Source organism: Eleginops maclovinus, chromosome 14 (assembly GCF_036324505.1).
Source record: "Eleginops maclovinus isolate JMC-PN-2008 ecotype Puerto Natales chromosome 14, JC_Emac_rtc_rv5, whole genome shotgun sequence".
NCBI lineage: Eukaryota > Metazoa > Chordata > Actinopteri > Perciformes > Eleginopidae > Eleginops > Eleginops maclovinus.
Window position 1 is genome coordinate 2,853,404 of NC_086362.1, and position 27,412 is coordinate 2,880,815.

The 27,412-nt window shown below is 40.7% G+C and overlaps 2 protein-coding genes across 7 annotated transcripts; one reads left to right on the forward strand and one right to left on the reverse strand.

The window, feature by feature from the left end:
* The first annotated feature begins 643 nt into the window (after positions 1-643).
* Positions 644-18,435, forward strand: phka1a (phosphorylase kinase, alpha 1a (muscle)). 6 transcript variants are annotated; one of them, XM_063900699.1, is made up of 33 exons: positions 644-925; positions 3,785-3,943; positions 4,336-4,383; positions 4,495-4,663; positions 5,138-5,220; positions 5,622-5,702; positions 6,784-6,882; positions 6,989-7,135; positions 7,561-7,614; positions 8,234-8,356; positions 8,452-8,547; positions 8,792-8,899; positions 9,361-9,439; positions 9,539-9,673; positions 9,748-9,857; positions 10,072-10,216; positions 10,488-10,566; positions 11,072-11,256; positions 12,392-12,556; positions 12,627-12,721; positions 12,816-12,940; positions 13,073-13,226; positions 13,423-13,581; positions 13,667-13,796; positions 13,886-13,987; positions 14,087-14,202; positions 14,753-14,788; positions 14,925-14,954; positions 15,633-15,677; positions 16,014-16,175; positions 16,329-16,382; positions 16,546-16,746; positions 16,915-18,435. In XM_063900699.1, exons 1-33 carry the CDS (start codon positions 848-850, stop codon positions 17,086-17,088), a joined length of 3,726 nt encoding a protein of 1,241 aa, XP_063756769.1. In that variant the 5' UTR covers positions 644-847; the 3' UTR covers positions 17,089-18,435. The 6 variants fall into 6 exon arrangements, with proteins under 6 accessions (XP_063756769.1, XP_063756771.1, XP_063756770.1 ...); XM_063900701.1 differs by lacking the exon at positions 15,633-15,677; XM_063900700.1 differs by lacking the exon at positions 14,753-14,788.
* A 5,224-nt stretch (positions 18,436-23,659) lies between these two features.
* Positions 23,660-26,972, reverse strand: leap2 (liver-expressed antimicrobial peptide 2). Its single transcript, XM_063900818.1, has 3 exons — positions 26,731-26,972; positions 25,943-26,118; positions 23,660-25,290 (listed from the first exon to the last, which is right to left on the reverse strand). The coding sequence occupies exons 1-3, from the start codon at positions 26,809-26,811 to the stop codon at positions 25,236-25,238; spliced, it is 312 nt and encodes a 103-aa protein (XP_063756888.1). The 5' UTR covers positions 26,812-26,972; the 3' UTR covers positions 23,660-25,235.
* Between the last annotated feature and the right edge of the window lie 440 nt (positions 26,973-27,412).

The following is a 27,412-nucleotide window of genomic DNA, read 5'->3' on the forward strand; positions in this document are numbered from 1 at the left end:
TGGGATTTCTTGTAGTCTTTTCACTTTTCATTATAATAGCTTAGGTTTTAAAAGTGTGTGAGGGCCGTTTCACATTAATTAAGGCAACACGCTTTCATATTAATGCATTTTTTAAAGTCAATTTACTTTGGTTGATCAGGTTAAATCAACTGTAAAGGATGTTTATAAAATGTTGGTAAATAATGACGTCCATGCTTTTGAATTGTTTTATTTCTTTATTTTTTTTTCTTCCAAAAGGTATTAATCAAGAGTCAATTAAAAACTATATGGCACATATTTATAGGAGGCCATCCCATCTAGCCACTATCAGGACATTCTGATGTACAGTTTCAAAATAAAACACCTTTGAAATCTCATATGAGCTATCATCCCTCTGTTTTTATATAAGAATACATTTAAAACTGTCAATAATCAAATGCCTATTTCACTTCAGGGGGGTAGCAGGCCAATCCAACTAGCCACTCAGATATTTCAAAAACTATAACAGCTATCGTCCCTCTGTTTTTAGATAAGAACAAATTAAAGTTTTTAATTGAAATTCAAGTTTTTAACAGAGCTGTTTCCTGACACGCTTTTATTTTGAAGGCGTAACTTCCGGTGACCACCTTACGGCAGCTTCAGGTTACAACACTTGGAAGTTCCTGCCACTGAACTAGAGCTGTTTTTATGACAGCCAGCAGCCAGGCAGCAGGACTTCTCTGCAACCTTTGAAGGCTGCACTTCTTAACAGCTTTTTGGACTCCGAGAAGCACCTAAGACATGACTTTACTGTCGAGGATTTAACGAGTTTTGTATTGTTTTATACTTATATCCGCCTGAAAGTGAGCTGAACGTCGAACTTGTCACCATGAGAAGCAGGAGCAACTCCGGCGTAAAGCTGGACAACTATGCCCGGATGGTGCACCAAACTATCCTGAGACACCAAGTGAGTAATTGACTAAACTTCACAGCTAAATAAAAGTATATTGTCTTCTGTTTCATGCTTGCAGACAGGTTATGTTCGCTGGTGCAGTGACAGCAATGTTTCCATGCGTGCAGTTGGTTAAGTAAATGCATATTGCGCAATGCATCTTTGCACACCATATAACACACTCATTACTTGTTAGTGTGTGTATTAATTGAATGGATCTTAATGGACTTTTTAGATAAAGTTTAATAGATTATTTTGCACTTGCACTTTTCACTTGACTCAATTAAAGTACATGATATGGTTGCAAGTATGTGATTGTTGCATGAAAGGTATTAATGTGCAGCTAATTTGGAAACCTGGATGCAGGGTTTTTCTGAAGATTCATCCCAAAACTGGTAAAAGCACTTCCTGATGGACCTGGCTTTGTTTAATTTGGCACATGAAAGGATATTTGCCATAAAGCTGGAATTAGAGCACATATTGACACATATTTTATGATGGATTAATCTGCTGTGTATAATCTTGATGAATCATTTGTTAATGGTATATAAAATGTCCAAAAATAGTGAAAAATGTTCCTCGAAGTCCTAGTTGATCACTTAAAATGTCATGTTTAGTCAGTCAAAAACCAACCAATTCACCTTAATATTATATAAAACATATAACACATATTTGAATGGCTGCTTACAGTTTTTTCAGTTTGCATTTTCCCATGAAAAATGGCTTAAATGATTCATTGATTACTAAAAAAAATAGTGATAATTATCTTTCTATTGTCTAATAAACATTTATTTTTGATCTGGCTCTTAAAACAAGAATCAAACGTACTTCCTTTTTTTATTGGCTTTTGATTTTTAGATTGTTATAAAGTCGATGAAGACACCTATGAGGAGAAGAAACAGTTCTGATGGGGGTTTAATCCTGAATCTCAATCATTTGTCCTGTAGGTTTTGGGTCTCGCCTTTCAGATCTGAGAGCCTCTATTTTTGTAGATCTGTATAAACTAGAAGAAAACTGTAAATGGAAGTGGCTGAATTTGGAGTGAAGTCATCCTTTGAATGCGTCCCAAATGGCAGCCAGCCAGCATTCAGCTCACTGCTCCTCAATAATGACCGAATGTGTTCACACAGAGAGGCTTAGTGCACCCGCTGATTAAAAGCAATGCATATAAATCTATCTGTGTGTTTTTCTTAGGGTTATAGAGCTCCTGCGGTCACGTGACTTTTGGTTGGGAGCCACCATTTTGGCAGTCAACATGACCACCGGTGCCAGTGTTTTCTTACCGAGCGAGTATACTTCTCATTTTAATTCAAGTGAAATTCGGCTTTATAGTACAAAATTAGAGAGATTAAATATAAGCGACCCATATAATTCACCCGGTGTGCTTTTCAAGAGCATAACCTCCTGCTCTGAAGACGATGTACCCGACTTGCGCTACGCAGACATCCACAGCTATCTTGTAAGCTTTCCATCAGTGTACTCAGGAGACTCCCTCAGAGCGTACAAAAGCTTGGAGGCTTACAAATGGTGTCAGTCCGGCTTCGTAAACAACATTCAACTGTGGAGTCTTACATCCAAAAACTTCGGCATCATCACTGCAAGGGTAAGTATTAAATTATTCCAGTTTGATAGGCAGTGTCACGTTAGCAGATATCTTTGCCTGCTCTACTTTGTGCAGTTTAGCCTTCTGCCTTCTGTTAAAAACCTCCAGTCTCGTTTTATGTCTCCTCTTCTCTGGAGATGGAAGGTAATCGAAAATTGAGGGGATAAAATCCGGACTCAACGGATTATCACTCTTTCTCCCTACAAAATAAGAAGGAATATTTCAACACGGGTTTGTTTACCACTAGCTTGCTACAAGCTAACTGGCTAGGCTGCGCCAGAGCCACACTTGTTGAGTTAAAAAGGGACATCACAGTGTCCGTTAGCTATAATAACTGGGTGCTACTTCTTAAATTAAACTAATTAAATTTAATTAAACTGACCAGAAACTTTTTGTAGCATTGTACTGTATTCCTTCACCCACCTGATATGAAGTGATCACTGCATAAGCGAAAGCCAACGGCCGGGGGGTCCCATCTTTCAGTCTTTTTCTGAAGGCTCCTGGCTCTTTTAATCGCTCCAATCCACTTCTCCCTCCTCTCCGCGTCTTTAGGAATGCGATAATACGATACACCTTTCTTTTTCCCACGCCTATTTGTGCAACCTGGTGCACAGCAGTTATCCACCATCCTTGACAGTCTGCCAGTGCCTGTCAATTTACTGCCGCGATGACTGCCAAAATGGCTGCCCCTGTCGTATCTCGTCACGTGACCAGCATATATGACATCATCTGCAGGAGCTCTATACATGTTGTCGCAGTGCATCAGTCTATTCCATTAGCAAAATAGCTCAACACGTGCTACTGTAAACACACAGCGTACACTCACTCTTCCACAAAGAAGAAGAACATGTTGACTTGTGCAAACTACCCAGAAGCCACATTTCTCTCTGTTTGTGATGACACTTGATGTTGAAAAACTGCCACTGTGCATCACTTCGCTGCAGAAAACATCAGGAGAAAATATCATTCAGGGGATGTTCTGGGGAAATAGATATTTATACGGTTTCCAAAGATGAAATTGTGCTCTTCTTCCTCTGACACAGCATCTCACATTTCACTATTTGCATATGTATTTTGCTCTTATGAAGATTTATTGTGTCTCTTTACAACAGGAAGCAACTGGGCTTATGCGTAATGTAGTTTAAGGATATGTTGCAGATACTACACTTTAAGGAAGGTGCTCTAATTTAATTTATTGTTCAAATTAATAGTGTTTTTACTCACATTTACCCATTGACCCATGAACTTTGACCCTCCTCTGTGTCTGGCAGGATCCAGTGACGGGTCTCCTGCCGGGCAGCTCGGATCAGAACCACTCGTGGGTCAGAGACAACGTGTACTGCGTGCTCTCTGTGTGGGGGCTCAGCCTGGCCTACAGGAAGAACGCTGACCGCGACGAAGACAAGGCCAAGGCCTACGAACTGGAACAGGTGTGTGTGTGTGTGTGTGTGTGTGTGTGTGTGTGTGTGTGTGTGTGTGTGTGTGTGTGTGTGTGTACATATAAACACCACTTTTATAAGTATTGTGGTGTAAATGTAGTCTCCAGAGTTATAAAGCTAACGTTACGCTGTAAAGGAACTACAGCAAGGTCACATGACTTCACGTCACCACCGCTAAGCTAAAGGCAGCTAATGTTTGGCGTGATGGCGTTCACTCTTCTCATTTAGACACTTGTTGGCAACTGCTGTTTTTAAAGACCTTATTTCAATAAAACAATTCCAGTTGAGGCTACCTAAAAGTGCTAAAATGCTAACTCATGTCTAGGTATAGCACTAGTTCCTGCACCACTTTATTGAATTATTGATTTTAATCTCCTCCTCAGAGCGTGGTGAAGCTAATGAGGGGCATCCTTCAGTGCATAATGAGACAGGTACGTTGTCTCGAATACCCCTTCTTTCTTTGTCACCAAACCTGCATCATTGAGTGTTTATGCTGCTTGTGATTTCTTCTATGGATACTTTATTACTTGCTGTATTTGTAGATGGATAAAGTGGAGAAGTTTAAATACAGCAGGAGCACTTCGGACTCGCTCCACGCCAAGTACAACACCAACACCTGCGCTCCGATTGTGGGGGACGACGAGTGGGGTCACCTGCAGGTCGACGCCACCTCCCTCTTCCTGCTCTTCCTCGCGCAGATGACCGCCTCTGGTAAATAAAGAACAAAGGGATATTGTGCATGTGAAATCCTTTGAATTCAAGTATCTTTCTGATATTTAAGGGCTCATCCGGCGTTATTTTCTGGTGTTTTAGATTTGAATTATACCTAAGAAGAACAGCTGGATCGTTTTTGTGTTTTGCTTCACCTTACAAATAAAGATCCAGGTTATTTAAGGTAATTTAGGTACTGCAATTTGATTTATTAAGACTTTTTATACATCCTGTTACATGAAAATGTATATTATGTATAAAAAAAGTCTGAATTCTGAGTGATTTTGATCATATTTCGTACATTTTTACAGTTAAAACTTCCCCTTTTTTAGGCTTTCAAGAAGAAGTTTAGTGTGTTTCATTCCACTTTCATTTGTTCTTGGACCAGGTTGTGTTTGTAAAGCACAGATAAATGCATTAACTATTTACGGCAAAACTCATTTAAACCTTTCCTCTCTTTGTTTGGTGCACCAGGTCTCCATATCGTCTACACCCAAGATGAAGTGGACGTAGTTCAGAATCTCATGTTCTACATCGAGACGGCTTACAAAGTGGCTGTAAGTGTCCATTCAGTGTCAATTCCCTTGAGTGTTTTTCAACCTGGACCCTGTTTTCACATGTTTCTGTGTCTAAAATAACTATTTAATTAATGAGTTAAGTATTTATTCAGAGCGCTGTAGAAGGCAGTCAAGAAATGGGCTGTGATGTAAGCATATCAGGCAAAATGAACACTCTCTATGACCCTTGTTTCTGCCACTGACTGATTCAGATTGATATTATACATGTCTGACAAAATGATGGAGCAAGATCTCTACTTTACCACAACTTGGTTTGACAAACAAACAAGGCAAAAGTGGGATCCAGGTTGGGAAACGCTGAATTTATCCTTTAAATTCCAGGATATGGATCCTTTGGTGTCACATTAACGTCTTTCTGTTTCCATTCTGGTTCCTCACAGGACTATGGGATGTGGGAGAGAGGAGACAAAACCAACCAGGGCATCACCGAGATTAACGCCAGCTCTATAGGCATGGCTAAGGTGATCTCACACACACACACACACACACACACACACACACACACACACACACACACACACACACACACACACACACAGACACACTCACACAGGGAGGCAGGTAGATGGAGGAGAGAAACATGGCGGCAGTGAGAGCTCCAGAACAGGTGCTCCAGTAAAACTCTGCGGCTGGGTGGAAGGTGTCTAGTCACTGCTGCGGCCTTTAGGCTGACCTTTAATGACCCCGACTCTCCAAACGGACTCTGGATCAGATGGGAGGACAGTGTTTTGGTGCTGATTGAACACAGCAGCTCAAATACATCCCTAATGTCAGCGTGGATAGATTAAATGCGGCTGTAGGACGAAAATCCCTCGGTTAAAAGTCATTTTCAGCAATAAAGTCTTCTGTTTTTGTATTTTATTATGTATTTAGAAGAGTCATACAATGAGAAAATGTCTGGATTATTGTGAGGAAGTGTTCAGATAACAGGAAACTGTGTGTGTGTGTGTGTGCGACAGAGCGCTGTCCTTGGCTTTCTGTACACAGGAGGTATCAGGTTAACCGTGATCCTTCAGGAATGGCTTCACACTCAGAAATAACACAGTACTCACAGTACCCAGTACACAAACACACACACACACACACACACACACACACACACACACACACACACACACACACACACACACACACACACACACACACACACACACAGAGTCTATTTTAAGGCTTTGGAAAGGGCCAGGACTTTCCTTGCTCCATTAATAACATCTAGAATCAGAATACTTTATTTATCCCGGGGGGGAAAATTGAGCTTTTGTGACCGACTCCAATTGAGAATAATATAGAATTATATAATATGAACTGCATTAAATTATAAAAGCATAATCCCAGTCCATTCTGGGAAATCTGGGGACAAACTGAACCTCAGATAATGCACATTTCAGAATGATATATATTATATTAATGCATCATAAAGATTAGTGCATTAACGACATCATCACTGAAGCTGGCATCATCATCATCATCATCATCATGCAATCGTTATTAAAAGGTCACATGACCTGTGTGTGTGTGTGTGTGTGTGTGTGTGTTCTGCAGGCAGCTCTGGAGGCTCTGGACGACCTCAACCTCTTCGGAGCCAACGGAGGACCGGGATCCGTGGTCCACGCTCTGGCTGACGACATACAGCACTGCCAGGTACACACACACACACACACACACACACACACACACACACACACACACACACACACACACATCTTTCTATGAGATGCTATGATTAAGACTTGTCCTTCCTCTCCAGTCCATCCTGACGTCCATGTTACCCCGAGCCTCCATCTCTAAAGAGGTGGACGCCGGAGTCCTCGCCATCATCTCGTACCCCGCCTTCGCCGTGGAGGACATCGCCATCGTCAACATGACCAAGGAGGAGATCATCTCCAAGCTGCAGGTAAAGAGGGGTGCAAAGAAACAGGAAAAATAAGTGGCAGGTGGGGTTTTGATCTCCTTACTAATAGTATTATGCATCAGTCCAATCAAGAACAACCTCCTGAAACTGTACAGTATTTAAAACACAACAGACCTTGAAGTCCTGGACTGATTCCTATCGTCTTAGCTGTCAAAAAATGTGCTTTAAAGTTTGTATTCTTGGTCAAACAAACCACTGAAAGGACCTCAAAAAGTAAGGTTAGTTTGTGTTTGAAAAAGTTGTTTTTTACTGACAAAACTGGCTTTAAAATGAGCTAAAGTGGAATAAATCTGACTACTCTCATAAGAATACTGCAGCAAAGACAGTTTGAAAACCATGCAGTTGTGGGTAAGTATTTGAGGACTGAAGTACATTTAACAGATGCATTTCTTCCTCTGTGTGTTCAGGGTCGGTACGGCTGCTGCAGGTTCCTGAGAGACGGACACAAGACCCCTAAAGAGGTAAACAACAAAACAATTCCACATATATTTCACTTTGTTCACACGAGTAGAAGAGAGGAGTGTTATTCCGTGGCTTTTCTGTTCTACGTTTCACCACCTAAAGCAGAAAATGCTGAGTAAATCGACCTCTCTTGACCAGGTGAGAAGCCCCAGTGTTATCCTGTCTGCAGTCCATCGTTGTGTCTGTTGTTCGGAGGTTTTAAACTCTCTTTTTCCAGTCCTTTGCTGTGGCTGCTGGAGCTGCATGTCACTGTTGCTTAGCTCGTACACAAAGGGAACTGTGAGGAGGCTGTTTGCTCCAGTGCACTGCAGCGAAGGAACAGAAACAGGTTTATTCTTCAGGAGGAGGAGAAGGAGGAGGAGGACTTGGTACTGCATCTGATATGCTCCTTAATGCTCTGATGTTCATGTGGTAGTCCTTTGAGCATGATGTTTTTGTTGGCCTTGTTTTTATTGTCCCAGTTATTTATCAAGACAGAGACAGGGGTTCAAAAGATAAAGGAATCTATCAGATTTGCAGATCCCCTAGAGGAGAGATGTCCTCGCAGGGATCAATACAATATCACATTTAAATGATTGAATTCTCCTTTCACATGCTTTGATGTCATTTGCTCTGCAGGATCCAAACCGCCTGTACTACGAGTCTGCAGAGCTGAAGCTGTTTGAGAACATCGAGTGTGAGTGGCCGCTGTTCTGGACCTACCTCATCCTGGACGGCATCTTCATCAACAGCCCCGAGCAGGTATACATCAGTACATGCATCATGATGGACAGTATGGATACACACCTGTGTGCATGTTTAATATAACACACGTGTGTTTTATATATCCCCTCCAGGTGCAGGAGTACCAGGAGGCTCTGGAGGGAATCCTGATCAAACAGAAGGACGGGATCCGGCTGCTGCCCGAGCTCTACAGTGTCCCCGCTGATAAGGTGAGGCCTTTAGGGGAGGGTGTAGAAATGAGTGCTGCCATCTTTATAAACTGTTGATTGTTTATATTGTCATTAAAAGAAGTCTCCCTCAGATCCTTCTCCTTCAAATGGGCTTCTGTTGTGCGTTTCTGGTGTTTCTGCAGTGATTTAATCAAAGGAAATCTGTGTGAAACGTTGGTTTAGAGGTTGAGAGGATTTAGAGGTGCCACATTCTTGCAATTGTTGTTGTTTGTTTGTGAAACAGGTGGAGGAGGAGTATGTGAACCCCCACTCTGTGGAGAGAGTCCCGATGGGGAAGTGTCCTCTGAAGTGGGGACAGTCTCTCTACATCCTGGGAAACCTCCTGTCTGAGGTCAGCCATCAGTAAATAATAATAATAATAATAATAATATCACTTACTCACAAATTAGAAGTAATGCTAGAACATTATTTGTATTTTTTAATTATTATTTTATTTCCCTTTTTTATTTATTTTCTAATCATTTTATTTTTTAACATTTTGCTTTTTTTTTAATAGAATTATTTTCTATTAAATGTAAAAAAATGGTGTCTATTTTTTTGTAATTTTATCATGATAAAGTTCCTTATGTTATCCTTATTATCCTCATGTCAGGCATGTATTTAGCTATTTAAGGACTATACACTGCTTCAAAATGCTCCCAACCAATCATCCACCTTATGATGCATCTAAAGTTTTTGTGTCGTCTTCATTTTCACCCTTTTGTGCGTTAAGACCCATTTTATTTTCCAACAATTCAAATTATTGTGGACTTTATGACTCTGTCTTTTAAAAGTCTGTCAATTTTTTTCCAGGGATTCCTCGCCCCTGGAGAGATCGACCCTCTTAACCGTCGTTTCTCCACCATCCCCAAACCTGACGTGGTCGTACAGGGTGAGACGAGGAGGACATTTGATGGAATACTGTCCCAGATTAGTCTCCTTCAGTGGCGATCTTTATATCCACGTTTAAACCTCCTCTCTTCTGTCGTAGTGTCGATCCTGGCGGAGACAGAGGAAATCAAACAGCTGCTGCAGAAGAACGGCATCGAAGTAGAGACGGTCGCTGACATCCATCCCATCCACGTGCAGCCCTCCAGAGTCCTGAGCCACATCTACGCCCGACTCGGTACAACCTCGGAGGTTTTTCAAAATAAAAGCATGCTTAAGACCCTTACTCACCCTCACCATGCTCTGCTGCAGGTCGTAACCCGAGGCTGGGTCTGACGGGGCGGCCCTACAGGAGGATAGGAGTGCTGGGAACCTCCAAGTTCTACACCATCAGAAACACCATGTTCTCCTTCACACCTCAGGTTAGCAAGACGACTCCACAGAGATCAAAAAGCACATTATTTAATCAGAATACACTATTTAAAAGACTGCCATTCCCCGTAAGTCAATCATTACAGCTGTCTCTAAGTGTTATTTGGTATTGAGTCATGAAAACCAGACAGATGTTGATTTATGAAAGCCTTTTAAGTTTCAAATATATATAATATCTCCGTTTCTGTCCCTAACTCTCTACAGTTCATCGACCACCAGCAGTTCTACTTGGCGTTGGACAACAAAATGATCATGGAGATGTTGAGGACGGAAATCTCCTACCTCGCCTCCAGGTGGAGGATGACCGGACGACCCACCGTCACCTTTCCCATTTCACAGACCATGCTGAGTGAGGACACACACAGACACACACACACTCACACACACACACACACACACACACACACACACACACACACACACACACTCACACTCACACTCACACTCACACTCACACTCACACTCACCACGTATAAAAAAAGGGCTGAAAATGTCTTGTTTTAAAAAAAAGTGTTTTGTGGTTTTGGCACAGGGTTGCTTATTTGAGTATGGGAACATCTTTGAAATCTTAACGTGTGTGTGTGTGTGTGTGTGTGTGTGTGTGTGTGTGTGTGTTTCAGCTGAAGACCACACAAACCTGGACCCGACCGTCTTGGCTACACTGAAGAAGCTACAGGACGGATATTATGGAGGAGCAAGGTGACTTTTTTTATATTTAACAATAGAAAAAGGACATTTACACACAAAATGTGCAGTATTAGTTTTCAAATGCAAAGAAACATGTCACAAATTTTAAAAAAATGATAGGATGAAGTATTTTTCTAAAATAATTACTGGATTTCCTAAAAGTTTAAGAAGTTTCAAATAAAAAAGAGCTCTAATTTAAAAAATGTAACTTTTTGGGGTGTGGATTTAGAAAAGTAGGGCTCATAAACCTCAGTTCATATAATAAAATCCAAGCTATAGCCCAGTTTAAATACAGGAAATGACACTACATTTGGAGTAGCATTATTTATTCATATTATTTCCTCAAATAGATCGTTCTTTTCTTTCCACTCTCTGAAAGGAACGGCATTTTTCAACATGTTTTCTTTAATATATTTTGCGTCATTTAAAGAGTTTTCCATAAAATAACTGTCACTGAATTCCTCCTCCTCCTCCTCCTCCTCCTCCTCCTCCTCCTCCTCCTCCTCCCCTCCTCCAGGATCCAGACGGGGAAGCTGTCGGAGTTCTTGACCACTTCCTGTTTCGCTCACCTGAGCTTCCTGGACGGTAAGGCTTCTGGCAGCATGGCTCGCCACGACGCAGCAGGGAATGATGATGATGATGATGATGATGATGATGAGGGTGCCGGCGATGGATACGTGCATGAGTTACGTTATGACGATGGTAAGAAAAAAAAACAACAGATGGATGGATGGGCAGGAAGGCTGACACCAGGGATGCAATCGTTGGTTTGACCCCTCCTGGTTTTATGTGTTAATAAATACAAACATGGTGATTATATGAAGTAGAAGTGGAAGTAAAACCATTCATACACTCAAAATCACTCATGAACTTTACATTTTTAAGCAAACTTTTGGATTGTTGCAGGTTTTAATGTAAAGTGTTAGAGCTACCAGATGTTCCCAATTCTTTAAAATGTGCCTAAAAACATGTTTATGGAAAATATGCGATTATTAGAGCCCAATCATGTCTTCTGATTTGATTCCCCGTCATTTAGAGTGATTTTATCCAGCTAACCCCTTACTAAACAATCCCAAAATAATAATATATTTAATACGTCTGTGATTATCTTACTACAACGTGACATGAAGTTAGCCGATGCAGATTCTCATTAATCCCTGACCCTGTCCTCATCCTCTTTGTGCTGTTCTGTGATGCCGTGTTTCCACAGCTCTGGTTTCCTCTTTTCAAAACATTTTTGGAACCAGGTCATTTCTCTTCTTCATATCAAAGAAAAAACCTGGTAGTAACCACAACTTTTGCTAGTAAAATACCCCCAAAAATGAGTTGAGTAATGCCGTACCGTGCTGTGGAAATGCGGCATAAAGTCATGTGATGGCTCTAGTGGCAGTGACTGCATAAAGTTGAGAGATGATGCTTGTGTTGCTTTAAAAATAAACGAATGAACATGTTGTTAAGTTTGCATCAAGTCAATTCTCAACAGGAATAAAAAACATCGTAGTTCTGCATGTGTGGTTGCACAGCCTGACTGAATTTAACATGCGTGTTTCAAATGGCTTGTCAAACCTGAGTGTATGTAGCAATGGCTAGATAGTCTGAGTATGCAATCATTTAATTTTTGAAGGATGTGGGTGAAAAAACAAGACGGTTACATTTAAATTATAGTTTTGTCTTAGTTTTTAAAGATGTGTGTACCCTTTATGAAGGTGAGTTGAATCCATTGGTGTTCTAAACTCGATAAACCTTTTTCTTCAGGTCGTATCTTTCCCTTTCTTTATATTCTACCTATGGTTTTTCCCACTCTGTCTCAACCTGTCCTCTTCGTCCTCCTGTCCAGAGGCTGACGACCTGGCCCAGTACCTGGACCACCTGTTGGCCCACTCCGCCCCCAAGAAGCCCACCAAGAAAGTGGGAGGAGCTTTGGGGAAGTTCAAGGCTCTGGCGACTAAAACCAAAGATATGGTGTCTCTGATGAACAAGGCTCAGACCCTCAACGTGGACAGTGAGCGAAAGAACAAGTCAATCTATACTGTATTTTAGGTAGAGGTATTAACTCTGTTTTTTATGTCCAGATGTGAACATGTACCTGCCCAACAAGCTGTTCCGCTCTACTCAGCCGTCTCTCAACCTGAACCTCCCAGAGTCCTCCTCACAACAGGAAACTCAGGTGTGTTTTTTGGTCCTTTTCTTTATTCATAGAGACTAAAAACCACCCCTATTTCATCCAGACCAATGGTACATTTCCCTCCTCTGTTCTCCAGGATGAGAAGGCCATCCCCAGAGACGCCAGCGGAGGAGTCGACTACAACACCTTGGTCCAGCTGCTGAGAGACACTCAGAGTCTGCAGGACCAGGCGGACATCCTCTACATCCTCTTCAAAGACAAGTGAGACGCCCAGCTTTATTGAGCTGTTTTCTAACTGTCACGTCAATCCTAAAAGGACTAGACTCGTAGAGGCAACAGTAACTTGATGAAAAAGGTAAAAAAGTGCTGTCTTTGTGTGTGTTTTGATCCCAGGGGCATGGAGTGGGACACCCAGCTGCACGGTAAAGGCTCCACAGTGAGGTCCCTGCTGTCTGACCTCTATGAGAAGGTCGGGGACCTCAAACAGTGGGGCCTCATCAGGATGATCTCCGGCATGCTGAAGAAGAAGGTGGAGGAGCTCGATTCGGTAAGACACGCACTCTCACAATTAATTTTCCTTTTGATTTTCTTTTAAAACTTCAGATTTTTTTTCAAATTTTTGACTTTTTTTCTATAATCCTAAAAAGGACTTAAAAAAACGGGACATAAAAAAAGCACCTCAATCACCTGCCTCTTTTGCACATTCCGCCCCTGACTCTGATTGGCTGTTGTCTCCACTGTAGGCCTGCTCTGATTTGCTAGCCCACCAGAAGCACCTGACAGTGGGTCTCCCTCCGGAGCCCAGAGAGAAGACCATCACGGCTCCAATCCCTCCGGACCAGCTGGCCGCTCTCATCGACGAGGCCAGCGACAACAACATCAGCGTGGCCATCCTCACTCAGGTCCGTCCTCAGATATTTTCTGTAGTGTTATCAGTCTGTTCCATACCTGTCCATACCCTTTAATCTCCCCCCTCTCCCCCCTCAGGAGATCATGGTGTACCTGGCCATGAGCATCAGGACTCAGCCCAGTCTGTTCAGTGAGATGTTCCGGCTCCGCATCGGACTCATCATCCAGGTGATGGCCACCGAACTCGGCCAGTCCCTCAACTGCTCAGGTAAGGGAGGAGGGAGAGGAAGAAATGAACATCTGACTCTTTAAAAGAAGCAGAAAATGACAGACGAATGTATCTTAACCTTTCCACAGGAGAGGAGGCCACAGAAAGTCTCATGAGTCTCGGCCCGTCGGAGCTGAAGAACCTCCTCCACCACATCCTGAGCGGGAAAGAGTTCGGAGTGCAGCTCAGTGGTCAGTGCACCAATCACAATCCTGCTCCTCACTCACCGCCAATCAGATTCTTCTATTGGTGTTTCATTCAGCTTCTTTTTGGTTGTGCTCGCTACACAGTTAGAGAGCTGGATGCTGGGGTCAGTCCCGCTATCTCCATCCATCACCTCGGCAACGTGGGCGCCACCAAGAGCGAGAGAGCGGGCATCAGCAAACTGAAGAGCGACATGAAGATGGTACGACCCGCTTTCCACTTACAAATAGTGTCGTAGTTGATAATTATACAGATCTATCTTTAACACACTATATTAAAGTGCGTTCAAGGTACTTTAAACGAGGACTGTAGGTAAAAGGAGAGCCTTTAATTACCAACACTGTTCTTGGTATTTCTCTCCAGTTTCCAGACTTTTATTTTGAAAATATTGTTCTTCCTGGCAACCTGACTTTTGTCTTTCCACAGCTGGAGCACAGGTTGTCTTTGGGTTCCAGTAAGGTGATGGAGATGGTATTAGGTGTTAATCCACCTGGCTGGTGCTCATAATGATTTGAAAAATACAATAGTGGAAAAATAAAAAACGGCAAACTGCATCGAAGGGGGAAACGTGGAAATACTTAAGAGAAACGGTCCCCAATTGTCAATTAATTTAGAGTTTTTAGTGGCAAATGTACTTTTTTTTTGCCCGAGAAATCAACAACAAGTATAAAATTAATTGAGGTTTAGTTTTTAAAACATGACGACAGCAGCTTGTTGACTGATTTATTTACAGCCTGGTTTCTGTATTGCAGGCGGAGCACAGGTTGTCCCTGTCTGAACCATTTAAGGTTATTATTATTACGTCATCTCTCTTTTTTATCAGCTGTTTAAACATTATATTGAATGCAGTAGGGGTTACTTCACCTCCCATGTCAATACTACAGGTTTTAAGAGTAATAACGAGTGGATTTCTTTCCATTTCAGCTCGACCAGTCACTGTCCTTCTCTCGCAAGGTGACAACAGTATCGACTTCTATCTCTTTAATTCTTGTGAAACTAAACGTTTTGCAGCGGATCATACGAGCAATTAACACTCTGCTACCTTTTGGCTGCTAACAATTAAGTGCTGCAACTTTAATATTGTTGGATAATTATCATTAATTAAAAAGTGGAGCTGCAGTTAATGATTTTTTAAATATCAGCTGAATATTTTTATTCTAAATGAGGCCAGAAAAATAAAAAACTGATATTTTTAATGTATTTATTATAATCTTCTGTTGAACAAGAAATTGGTTAATTGGCTTTTTTTCTTTGCCGTCATTTTTAATTTATTTATAAAAATCAACAAAAGGACAGAGGGACCCTAGCGCTTTTTCCAAATGCTGTTCCATGATGATGGTGTTTTGTTTAATCTTCACCCGTGTGCGCTGAGTTTGGACTTCTTACCAAACGGGATGCTTATTTGAAGTTCATTTGTTGATTTACCCATCATCTGTTGTTTTTTCTAACCTCCTTTGAATCATTTCCCATCATCCATGCATGCTTTAAAGCAGGAAGCAGAACTCCACTGGCTGTGCGGTTGTGTTGTTGTCCTCACTGTTGTTGTTTTCACTAATCAATGTCATGTGTGTTACATTTTAATTCATCATTTTGTTTGTCTTCCCTCCTTTTCGATTCTTTCATTCATCTCAGGGCATGCGATCTCAGTCAATGGACATAGAAAACTTTGAATCTGGGGTAAAGATTTGTCTATTCATCACATATGAGTTGTATCTGCTTCACCTCATGCAGTTTAACATGAGCCCTCATCATCATTACTATCTATCTATCTATCTATCTATCTATCTATCTATCTATCTATCTATCTATCTATCTATCTATCTATCTATCTATCTATCTATCTATCTATCTATCTATCTATCTATCTATCTATCTATCTATCTATCTATCTATCTATCTATCTATCTATCTATCTATTGTGGATTTCGGCTTTAAAAAGAGGATGAGGACGCCGTTCTTCCACGATACAATCAGTCTTTAAATAACTTTTTATGTGTCCTCGTGTCGGATCAGAGGTACAGGCTGCCCTCCATAGAATCCCCGGACATTCCGGAATGCGTACCGGTAGCCAAGGATACCAGGCACGGCCAATGGCTGCGCAGGAGGCGTCTGGACGGAGCACTGAACCGAGTCCCCGTCGGCTTCTATCAGAAAGTGTGGAGGATCCTGCAGAAAGTGAGCTTGCAATACCAGTGTGTAGGATTAAGGGGGATCTATTAGCAGAAACGACAATATTATATCCCATACACTGCACCTTTAAACTGTTTCTAATGTTCACAGCATGTAATCATTTAGCTGTGTTGTATTCCACATGACCATGTCTTGTAGTGCCACGGTTTGTCCATAGAGGGCTTCGTCCTTCCATCTTCAACCACCAGAGAGGTAAGAGATCCACTGGAATAATGTCCAGCATCGACGTGGTGGAAACTTAAATCTTCCGCTCTTCCTGACATTTTGTTATTGTGGCTTTTGCACGCAGAGACTAGACCATATTCATCTTTGTTTCTATCTAATCTCACTTTACGACTTTGATCTCCCCCTCCAGATGACCCCAGGAGAGATCAAGTTCTCGGTGCACGTGGAGACGGTCCTGAACCGCGTCCCTCAGCCTGAGTACCGGCAGCTGCTGGTGGAGGCCATCCTGGTGCTCACCATGCTGGCTGACGTGGACATCCCCAGCATCGGCTCCATCATCCACGTGGAGAAGATCGTCCACCTGGCCAACGACATGTTCTACAAGGATCAGGTGAGCGGGACGTCCAAACACCTACATCCACTGCATCCTATGCTGAAGGAGATGGGAAAGGAAGCTTTGATTATCAAGGGTTTCTCTCTGTAAGGAGCCTTTTTAACCATCAAAGACTATCGACTGCAACCCAATTAAGACAGGATTTCTTCTTCCCTCGTCCTGCAGAAGGACCTGGGAGCAGAGGAGCACATCCTGGAGCGGGACCCGTCGACAGGAGTGTGCAGACTGCTGTACGACAGCGCCCCCAGTGGTCGCTTTGGAAGCATGACCTACCTCACCAAGGCCGTGGCGGTGTACGTGCAGGACTTCCTGCCCAGCGGTTCCTGTGCGGTGCAGTGAGAGCATCCTGAAACCTGAAAAAAGGGTGAAACCACTCAGTAGAAAATGCAGTTAAAGCTACAATTTGCAGCATTTCAGGACATGAATAGAATCTGCTGTATATTGTCACTATGTGTGTTAGTGCAGAGTTGGAAAATCAGACTTTAACACACATGAATTGGGATGTATGCTTTTAGATAAACTGTTTATGTTGAAGGGGCATTAACACAGGTCATCATGCAAAGTCCTGAGGGTTTCGTCCATAGGTCACTATAAAAAAAGGCTCAGAAATTACCCGAAACACCGCAGGCACTGTAGCATTAATACACACTGGGATAAGAGTTACTGCAGCAGAACAGAGTATTACAATTAAATCATTTTGTTGAAAATCTAAATTATAGATGAAAACATACATATTTTCCGTCCCTTTCTCATGTCTGATGACTTATGTAAGAACTTGTTTACGGGATAAAGTGAATTGTATGAGCTGGATCATGTGATTTGATTGGACAATCACATAAAGGAATTTACCTTCTGTACAGCTATTCAACAACGACTACCTTCAAATAACTTCAGAGACTCAGAAACAGACGTTTGTTCTTATATGGCTTGACTTTGAAACTTAAAAATGTTTCACAAAGTGCAAATTAATTATTCTAATTGATCCTAATTTATTACTACATGTGTGTTACTTCACCTCTAATCCTACATGCTGTGTAAAATAATGACAAATACTGCTATTTATTTTAAATGATAGTTCTAGAAAGCTGAAAATAGATGTCAGATGTGTCTTAAATGCCTTAAGTGTGTGTGTGTGTGTGTGTGTGTGTGTGTGTGTGTGTGTGTGTGTGTGTGTGTGTGTGTGTGTGTGTGTGTGTGTGTGTGTGTGTGTGTGTGTGTGTGTGTGTTTGTTTTGTTTTCAACTATGCAAAAATAGCCGACACAGGCATGCATTAGTCCTTTTGGCTTACTAAGTGCATTTCAGATGTATGTCCTCTAAAGAAGGGAAACACCTTAAATGAAACTGTTATTTAGTTTTGAGGGTTTTTTTTGTTCAATTGTAATAAAACTTACAAAGTTGGAAGGATTTGGTGTTTAGTAGATTGTGAGAGGAGTCATTTCTGTGGTTAATTTTACAATTACAGGCTGATCGATCAGCTTTTTTTTTTGACATAGTAGAAGATCTCATCGCCACGCTCCATGTGAACTACAAACAATCATGGTGGAATGAGAGCGAGTCCCTTCTCGACGAGTATTAAAGTCTAAAAAATAATGCATTTATTTCTGTTACTAGATAACAGGACCCACTGAACTGTTGGATGTTTGTCTTGTTTTTGGATCTTATTCTGTAATAAAACTAAGAATGTTTTCTGAGCATTTTCTTCTACTAACAGTTACCAGCTTTTAAGTTTTAATGATATGACTTCCTCTCTATTTCTTGGTTCTCCAGAACTGATGTGGTACCACCAGGTCTTCATCAGTTAGGATGATGTAAGTTAAAATGGAGATGGATCAGTTTACACTTTCAGGACTTCTTGAACTTAACGATGAGTAAAATGGTTGAAAGCTCCTGAAAAAAGCTAGTGAGTTGACCTTGAGTTTAAGAGTTGTTGTCCTTAGTCAACCATTCATCTTTTATGTGTAATTATTTGATGTTTGTTTCATACAAAAGTTTGATTATTTACCAAAAATAAAAATAAAACTCAAGAAATCACATATTTATTTAGTTGTGGATGTTCTTATTAAGTCAAAATGGTGAAACCACTTCTCTAAACTGAAGCTTTTATTGAATAATGCCAGAACATCACTGTAATCACAATCATTTATTAAATGTTTAGTTTGCAGAAGGGTTCAGGCATCCAGCAGGTGGCACCACATCTGCACAAAGCCTTCTTCAAGTGGCATCATTTCATGGTTTAAGGTCAGTGCTGTTTTTTAAAAACTTTCTATCAGATGTACAAACAACTGTATTACCAAACACTGTCAGAGAGATATGCTCTGTTGTTGTGTAGAATAAATCATGTTTGCAGTTCTTGGCCACTGCCTTGATCCAGTTATCTTGCAAGGAAGGCTAGAAGTAATCTTAAGAAAACAGAACAGAAGCTGGCCAACTTATTCTCATGCTGGAGAAATAGCTCGACTCTGGAGATCATGTCCCCTTCAACTTGAATCTCCCAACAAAGGTGAGACAGCAAATGAATGTTACTCAAGACCAGGAAAAGATGAACAGAGTGTTAAGGCTCTGTAGTTGCTTCTTAATACTTATTGTCTCTTTATGACGTTGGATTTCTCTCAGACTTTGAATATCCGAGGACAGTCTGGCTTTCCAGTGGTGCTAAGCCATGTTTTTTGGTAGATTTCTTGTTCTTACATGAAGAAAGCTACTGTCAAAACAGTAACATTTAAACACAGGTTATAAAATAAGTCTTTTTTTTTTACTGTCAAGCCCAAATTTGATTTAATGACACCAGGTTCACCATTTATTGTTTTCACCATGTTAGCTTAGCTTGTTAGCTAACGGACTAAGCTAGCTAGTAAGTTAGCTAGCATTAAAGTCTGCAGGTAGTTCCCAAAAATACCAATAATATTTTCCTTCCTTTTTGAGGAAAGTAATTGAAATAATGTTTTTTTTAATCATTGAAAAAAGCTAGTGTGGATAAAAGATGCACGATATAACTTTTCGGGAAATAATGAAGTGAAAAATGAGGTTCCTTCAAGTGCAAAGTCAAATAAAACAGCTTCAAAAGACAGAAAAGCCAATATATATATCAATATATATAGATATATATATCTGAAAGTGCAAAGTGTGCTGTAGTTAAAGATACAAATACATGACGTGGATTATGCAAAAAGCAAACAGACATGAAGAAACACAGCTGTGTAGGCCTGAAGATATTGACTTCTGCCAATGCACACATAAATATCACTGTGTAAAACATATGAGACAGAGTCTTTGCTATTATTTATTAAGTCAACAATTAGGGTTTTACAGTAAATTACGTGAAAAATCCATGAAGTTTTGCCTTTTTTTTAAGCTTCAGTTTCTTTTTCCACAGTAGAAAACATGTTTGTACAATGTGACGTTATTTTTGATCCAGCAGTGGCTCAGTCCGTAGGGGCTTGGACTGGCAATCGTAGGGTCGCCGGTTCAAGTCCCCGAACAGACTTGAAATATGGAAAGTGCACTTGGAGCAGAGGCTGTGGTACCCTTGAGCAAGGCACCGGACACCTCCAATCCCCCCTCCCCATTGCTCCCCGGGCGCTGCACGGTAGCTGCCCACTACTCCTAGTACTAGGATGGGTTAAATGCAGAGGACCAATTTCACAGTGTGTGCTCTGCTGTGTGCATGTTTGTGACAGTAAAGAGGGTTTCATCCTCCGATTCTACTTTCATCTGTAGCTCGTATTAGACATAGTTTTCAATGGGGGGTAATCGCTAACAACTGTGAGGTTGCTAACGTGTAGCCCATGGAGTATAGTTCATTAAATAGCGAGTTTAATCAAGTCAAGTCATGCCTCATGGTATTCATGGCCAGCCAACATCCCTTATCATTCTTCATACATGCAGCCTGCATTGTCTGTATGTTTGAATAGTGTCTGCAGCTACAGACAGACTTGTTGAATCTTGCAGCCAGCGATGATATAACAAGTCAATGAGTAAAACTTCAAAATACACATGACGCACAAAACACTTCTTACACGCTGGCCCTTGCATTGATCTTTCTTAATGTAATGTAAGTAATACATGTAATTTGGATTGAACATCCTTACTGTACAGAAGAGGTTGTTTGTCACATTTAAATGTGACATTGCAGGAATAGCAGGAGGCTAGGTGTAATAACGGCACTGATTACCTGAGCCACACCTCGTTAATGTTATTAGTTACACCTGTGACTTTCCTGTAGCAACATTTCTGCTGTGAAAAAGGATTTTGATATTTGTATGCCGGATTAGGTGTCCGTAGAGGTGGCGGTAAGGTAAATTGTAGCCTGTAATTTAACTCCTGAATTAATCATATGAAGCTCTGGCAGAGACCTGATGTGAACTCAGTCTGAGGACAGAAGTTAAGAGAAAACGAAATTGAACATTTTCAAAACAGGCATGAAAGCAGAGGAAAGGTTGCGCTATTTCAAACACAAAACATAGACTCTCGACCTTCTACATAACCCATCAAAAAATGTTATGGAAATCCCTATCCAACAACATATCTGCTTGTGCGGTCTGTTCACTATCCTCTCAAATACTGTCGTCCCCATACGTCCATGGAAACACGTACACTCTCACACAGTGAATTGTTGACGAGGACAGCTTGTGTGAAGAACATTGTGTGCAAGGCCAGACAACGTTGATGGATAGAGATGCGGAAGGAAGCTGCCAAGTTCAACACAAGGTCACGAGTTTTCACAATATCGGATATGAAGGCACAGTAAACACATTTTGAAATCAACACTGACATGACACCAGGCAGTGGTAATGGGTTTATTTAAATGTGTCCTGTTGTGTTGTTATGCAGCTTTGATGAATACTTGATTCTGATTGGTCAATTTCAATATTCTATGGTCTGTTATCGCTTTATAGCTGCAATGGACGGTCTTAAGATACACCACGTCAATGTGAATGGTGGCAAAAAAATCACTGGAAATGTTTTCAAATATAATTTTTATATGAATTAGGGGGGCCACAAAACTTCTCTACTCATGGTTAATAAACTATCCCCAGTAAAGAAAACACAAAAGGAAGAGAAAGGAAACCGTGCAGAAGGTTAGAGAAATGTACATTAAGGAAGAAGACAGACACGGTAGAAACAGCAAAGGTTTTTGTGACAGTTACAGCGCAGAAAACCTTTTAGTTTTTACAATCCTTCAAATTCCTACTGGAGAAACGTACTGAAGCCAGTTGAGCAGCAATTACGGCTTGGATGTGTTGGCAGGTTTGACATATATTATCCTGCTTGAAAATCTTGATAAGCGAGCGCCATAAAACGATTTGGACATCCTTAGTAAGAAGCTGTGTAAATATGTTTATCATGTACTGCGAGCCAGTCGTTATTAGGAAACGAGTCCTGCGGGTTTTGTCTTTTGTATAGAGAGTCTGGTTGTGTTGAGCTGCTGAGGATATGGTGCGTAAAACCGCCTCCATTCTTCTGGTTTCAGGCTATCTACAGGATTTTGATCTCATCCAGCCCCATGAGTCAGTGATAAGGCCTGGCTTCTGATTTGTTAATTGGGGTTGATGTTAGGACTCTGTGAAGGTCAGTCAAGTTGTTTGAACCCCGAATAAAGACAGGAAAACTTGGGAAATGAACAGTATGTCCAATTAGACCTTCTAATGTTCTGTCTTTCTACAATATGTGGCATGCCATGACTTATATCCTGTCTTAACGATCGTTTGATCTTGAAAATGTTACGACTTGTTTTTTCTGAGAAATCCCATGGTCACATTAATGCATGAATAGTCTCGGGATCTCTCTGGCATGAAGACACATGTATGAACATTAAACACAGACATGCAAACACACATTTCCACTGACTCTGCACATTCTCATGTTAAATGGAAAAGTCCTTCCGCGTTTGTGCTCCTCACACACTTGGCTCTCCTCTGCATGTTGTGAAAGCCCGAACATCTGAACGCCATCAGCTGTTTGACTTTTGAACACTGACAGTAGAACCAGTGTTGAGTTAGGGCATGCAAAAAATATTGTGTCTGAAAATGGATGAGTCAGGTAAACTCTGCAGATGTGTTGAATTAGTTTCAGATGCAACAGGACTGAATGTGAACATTTGGGAGACTTCTGCTGAGCCTGATGTCTTTTGTCTTGTTTCCTGGACGTTTTACAGTCATGTTAAAGTTCCTATCTCTCTGCATATTTGTTCCACATCCATATATATTCTGAGAAAGACGCGATAAGCCGAGGTTTATGTGGCATTAAAAGTTCAAATCCAGGTCATTGTGAGGGAATTTGTAAACAGACAAAGTTCTTTGAAATAGTTTATCAATAAAGATAAGTGGGAGACGCTGTAGGACGTGCAGAGAGACGTTCAGAAGTCAATCAATGGTTTCAGATAAAAGACAAAATACAGAACTCTGTTGTTAAGGATTATTTTGTTTAACGTTCCTCATTGCCTCACATTCAATCAATGAAAAAGGGGGGAAAAAATTCTATGAAAAACCTATTATTTAATATAACTACTTTTGTCCACGGTCAAGAATGAAGTGTTTAACTTTATAAAACTTAAAAGCATGTGTATATAATAAATATAGTCATTTGAAACAACGTTCATACCGATGGGAATCAAATAAATACTGTACATTTAAAAACTCAGAAATGACCAAGCCTTAGTGAAAGTTTGAACTCTAATAATTTGAAAGCCGTTTGTAGATGAACGAGTCAGAAAGCTAAGAGACTGATCAATGCACGACTTTTCATGAGATTTGGTCACACACACACACACACACACACACACACACACACACACACACACACACACACACACACACACACACACACGATGTAAGATGTATAGTTCTGTGTTTCTGCTCCTAATTATTAAATCCATTCATTAATTATTGCGATGCAAAAATAAAGAAGGGATGAATTTTTTCTCCAATGCTTTAATTCCACTTGCCCCCCAGCCCTCTACATGTAGTTAATACAGTACATACAGTAGACAGTACACAGTACAAAGATAATTTGGGTTTAAAAGTGCAATCCTACTCAAACATTTCTCAGACATGCTGAGTGTACAAAATATCAGCAACCACCTGCTCTGTGCATGAAGTAAACTATGCAGGCGAGTCCAAGCGAAATCCACGAACGTTTCACAATGAGGGGATGGATGTGCAAAAAATAAGTTGTGCTGGTCATAAGTTCCTGATAGTTGTACACTCAGGCGAGATATTTGTTGAATTGGTTATTGGCGAAAACGAAACAAAAAATCCCCTGTGAAAGGCTAACAAAAAATCCAATCAGGGTTCTGATTTTTCTAGAGACCATTAACATATCATAAACAAATATATATTTAAAAAAGGTACATGTGGTGTATATGGGTACAATTTAGACAGGATAAAATAAATAAAGTACGAGAATCACCGCATTACCAATCTGCATGCATGCATTACAGAATGAATAATGATCGACACAATCGTAAAAATAAAATCAGAAGGATGCTAAAACTTTGCTAGTAACTTTGGATCCTTCTCGATGCTTTTCTCCATTTTGCCCTTTTCCCTACTTTGCTTTGTCTATATTTGGCCCGTCCACTTTTTGCCTCTGACAGTCAACTGAGATTGCAGCCTGTCAGGTGGTTAAATCAAGAGTTCAAAATAGGATTTGGTGCCTTGGGTTTTTAAGCTTGTTGGGGTTTCTAAAGCTTTTTGATAGTTATTCTTAATTTCTCGAATGTCTTGGGTCTAAGGGAACACATTTTGTTGCCATAACAGACGCCAGAATTAATAAGAAATCAGGGAAAATGCTCTTACGGCATCCTATCCTACACTATCGTTGCAAACTAACACGAACAATTTCTCTTTGCATAGAGCGAAACACATGTTTCCATTTGGCACATATCAGTGGATTGATAAGACCTTCTATGCAAACAGTCAAGTGATAACCTATCAAACATGACACGAGACAGCGATTACAAAAAGGGAAGAAATGTGAAGGCCAAAAGGCTCAAAGTCTTTTCTGTGCTACAATACATCATTTACAGAGCTAAGGCCACCGTACAGATATTAATGAAATCTTACTTTTCTTTTCATTTTCACTCATAACGTCTCAACTTTGAGATCAGGGCTGAAAGACTTTAGATCCTTTGCCGTATGAAATAAGTCATTTAAGTTGTATGGACCCTGAAATATATAAACATAATCACACCATGGAAAACATCAAGTATAAAAGACTCCCTTCTTACGTTTTTTTGCACTTTACCCCAATGCCTCAGCCCCCCTCTTACAGCCCCCCGTTTATTTGCTTTTTGAAATACAACAAGTGCAGCAATACACGCCTTTTTCTTGCATATAACTACCTGATGTGTAAATGTGTGTAAAATCAGCAACTTGCTTGGACATACAAAGATAATACCGTTTAAAAAAATACAAAATGAAAGCCTGGATTTGTGCTCCATCCCAGATTATGGCTGGACACTCATGTAAACGCGCTGCTGGTTTTTCTAGTACTTGACCGGCTCATTGGGGGAGCGGTGGCTGTTGGAGCAGTGTCCTGCCCTAAAGAAATGATGACAAAGAAGAAGAAATATTGAGAAAAATCCGTTTACATTTGTCACTATATCCAAGAACCGTCTCCATCGCTTTTACACGCCCTTCCATAGTTTTGGTGCTCAACTGGTTCATTGATACAAGAGTGTTAAGCAGTATTTTAACATAGCTGAACATTTAATAGTCTTACACAAAGTGAAAGTGACCTAATGTTTCATGTGTCATACATTGTAATACCTCCTAACTTTCTCACACACACACCATCTTCAAAACTAGGCTCTCCAGAGAGTAAAAAAATGGAGTTAGCAAGTTTCTGATTAGCTTACTTTTAGCCTATTCACTTCCAGCCTTTATGCATGTTTTATTTTATTGAATAGTTTTTTTATAAACATGTCTTGTATGTACAACTAAATTAAATTAAATTTGAGTTAAAAGAATTAAGATAAATAACTGATATTTCATCCTTAACGGCACATGCTAGCTAATACGCTAACGGAACATGCTAGCTAATATGCTAACGTGCTAATTTAGCTAACAACGCTTTCGGTCACTTTTAGCAATATCAAAACATAAAAGCAGCGTTGATTGTACAAACAATATATCATATTTACACTGACTGTAACTAAATTAGAAGCTTTCTACATTAGCTGTGTTTTCTTACCTGCAGAGTCCGGTGGAGCACTCGTAGTTGTTCTGGCAGTAAGCTCCGAAGGGTTTACTGTTAATGATCCTCCACAGCGGGGTCATCCGGGCTGTCCTCCTCAGGGTGCGGACGCTTACATCTGCACTCAGCTCGGAGCTGGACTTTACCTGAGGGGCCAACGGACCTGCACACACCTGGGATGACACACACAGACACAGAAAGACAGGGAAGAGTCATTAGAAAGCAACCAAACAAGGACAAATGGCACAGAGCATTCATAAACTTCACAATGCTTATTCTGTATGTACATCTAATAGGCAGGTAGTTCACCCAATGTAAGTCAACCATCCAACTTTACAGTAAAACATTCAACAGTTCAAATCAGCATTTTTGATTAAATAATCCAGTTAAGATTAGGCTGCCCAAAAATGGATTAGATTAGGGTGCATATCAAATAAAAGCACTTATTTCTATCCGGAATCAAGCAGTCAAAGTACTTTTAAAAGTTTCATAATTCCTTTGTGTCTGTGCATTGTAATAGTCCAATTATGGTGCCTGTTATTTACATTTATTTCCCACTTCCCCTAAGTCATTTGTAACATAAAGCATCATTAAAAACAACAAAACATAACGATTAACTCGCATTTTCTCAGTTGCGTTTATCCATTAAAGTAGCATTTAATTTTATATTTCCCCTTATACTTTGATCTAGGTTAATCTAATACATTTTTTACACAATTTAAAGCAAATGTTAGATTTTCTTTTATAACACTGGGCTCATTTATCTGTAAAGTCAATGCACCCACCTGCTGAGTCAGCATGAGCAGCGCCATGCACAGTGCTACTGCAGCTTTGCTGTGAGTGAAGAAGACTTTGTTGTCCTGCATCTTCACGCTCTTTGATCTTCAGTCCTCAGTAAAATTGATCTGATGTCCAAGACCTTCTGGAGCACTCAACTTTCCCGTGAGGTTGTGTGGATCAGCTTTTCATAAGTGGAGGAAGTTTGTTGAAGGCAGCCTGACTCAGCAGTGGCAGCGGCAGGGAAGGCTGGGCTCTCCTTTATATACACAGGCCATGATCCCAGGAGAGGAAGGGAGAGGGAGGGAGAAAGAGTCACAGTCCACCCCCCTCCCTCCCCCTTTATCGGTCTTCTCTGGCCCAAATGTGACTTTTATTTTTCTTTGTTTTATTAGAAAAACCTGTCATTTCCCAAATTGGTCCATCCAACACACTCTTGTTGTTGTTGTTGTTGTTGTTGTTGTTGTTCTTCTTCTTCTTCTTCCTCTTCTTCTTCTTCTTCTACACGTACAGAGAAAGTGAGAACAGGCTGGTGTACGTGATTGAACGTTAAATAAACAACAATGGAGAGACGCAGCTGGGTGAAAAAGGGTTTAAAGCGGCAAAGAGGTCACTGAATATGTGTGTCAATGTGCGCACGTGCGTGTGTGCGTGTGTGTGTGTGTTTGTGTGTGTGTGTGAGACTGAGCT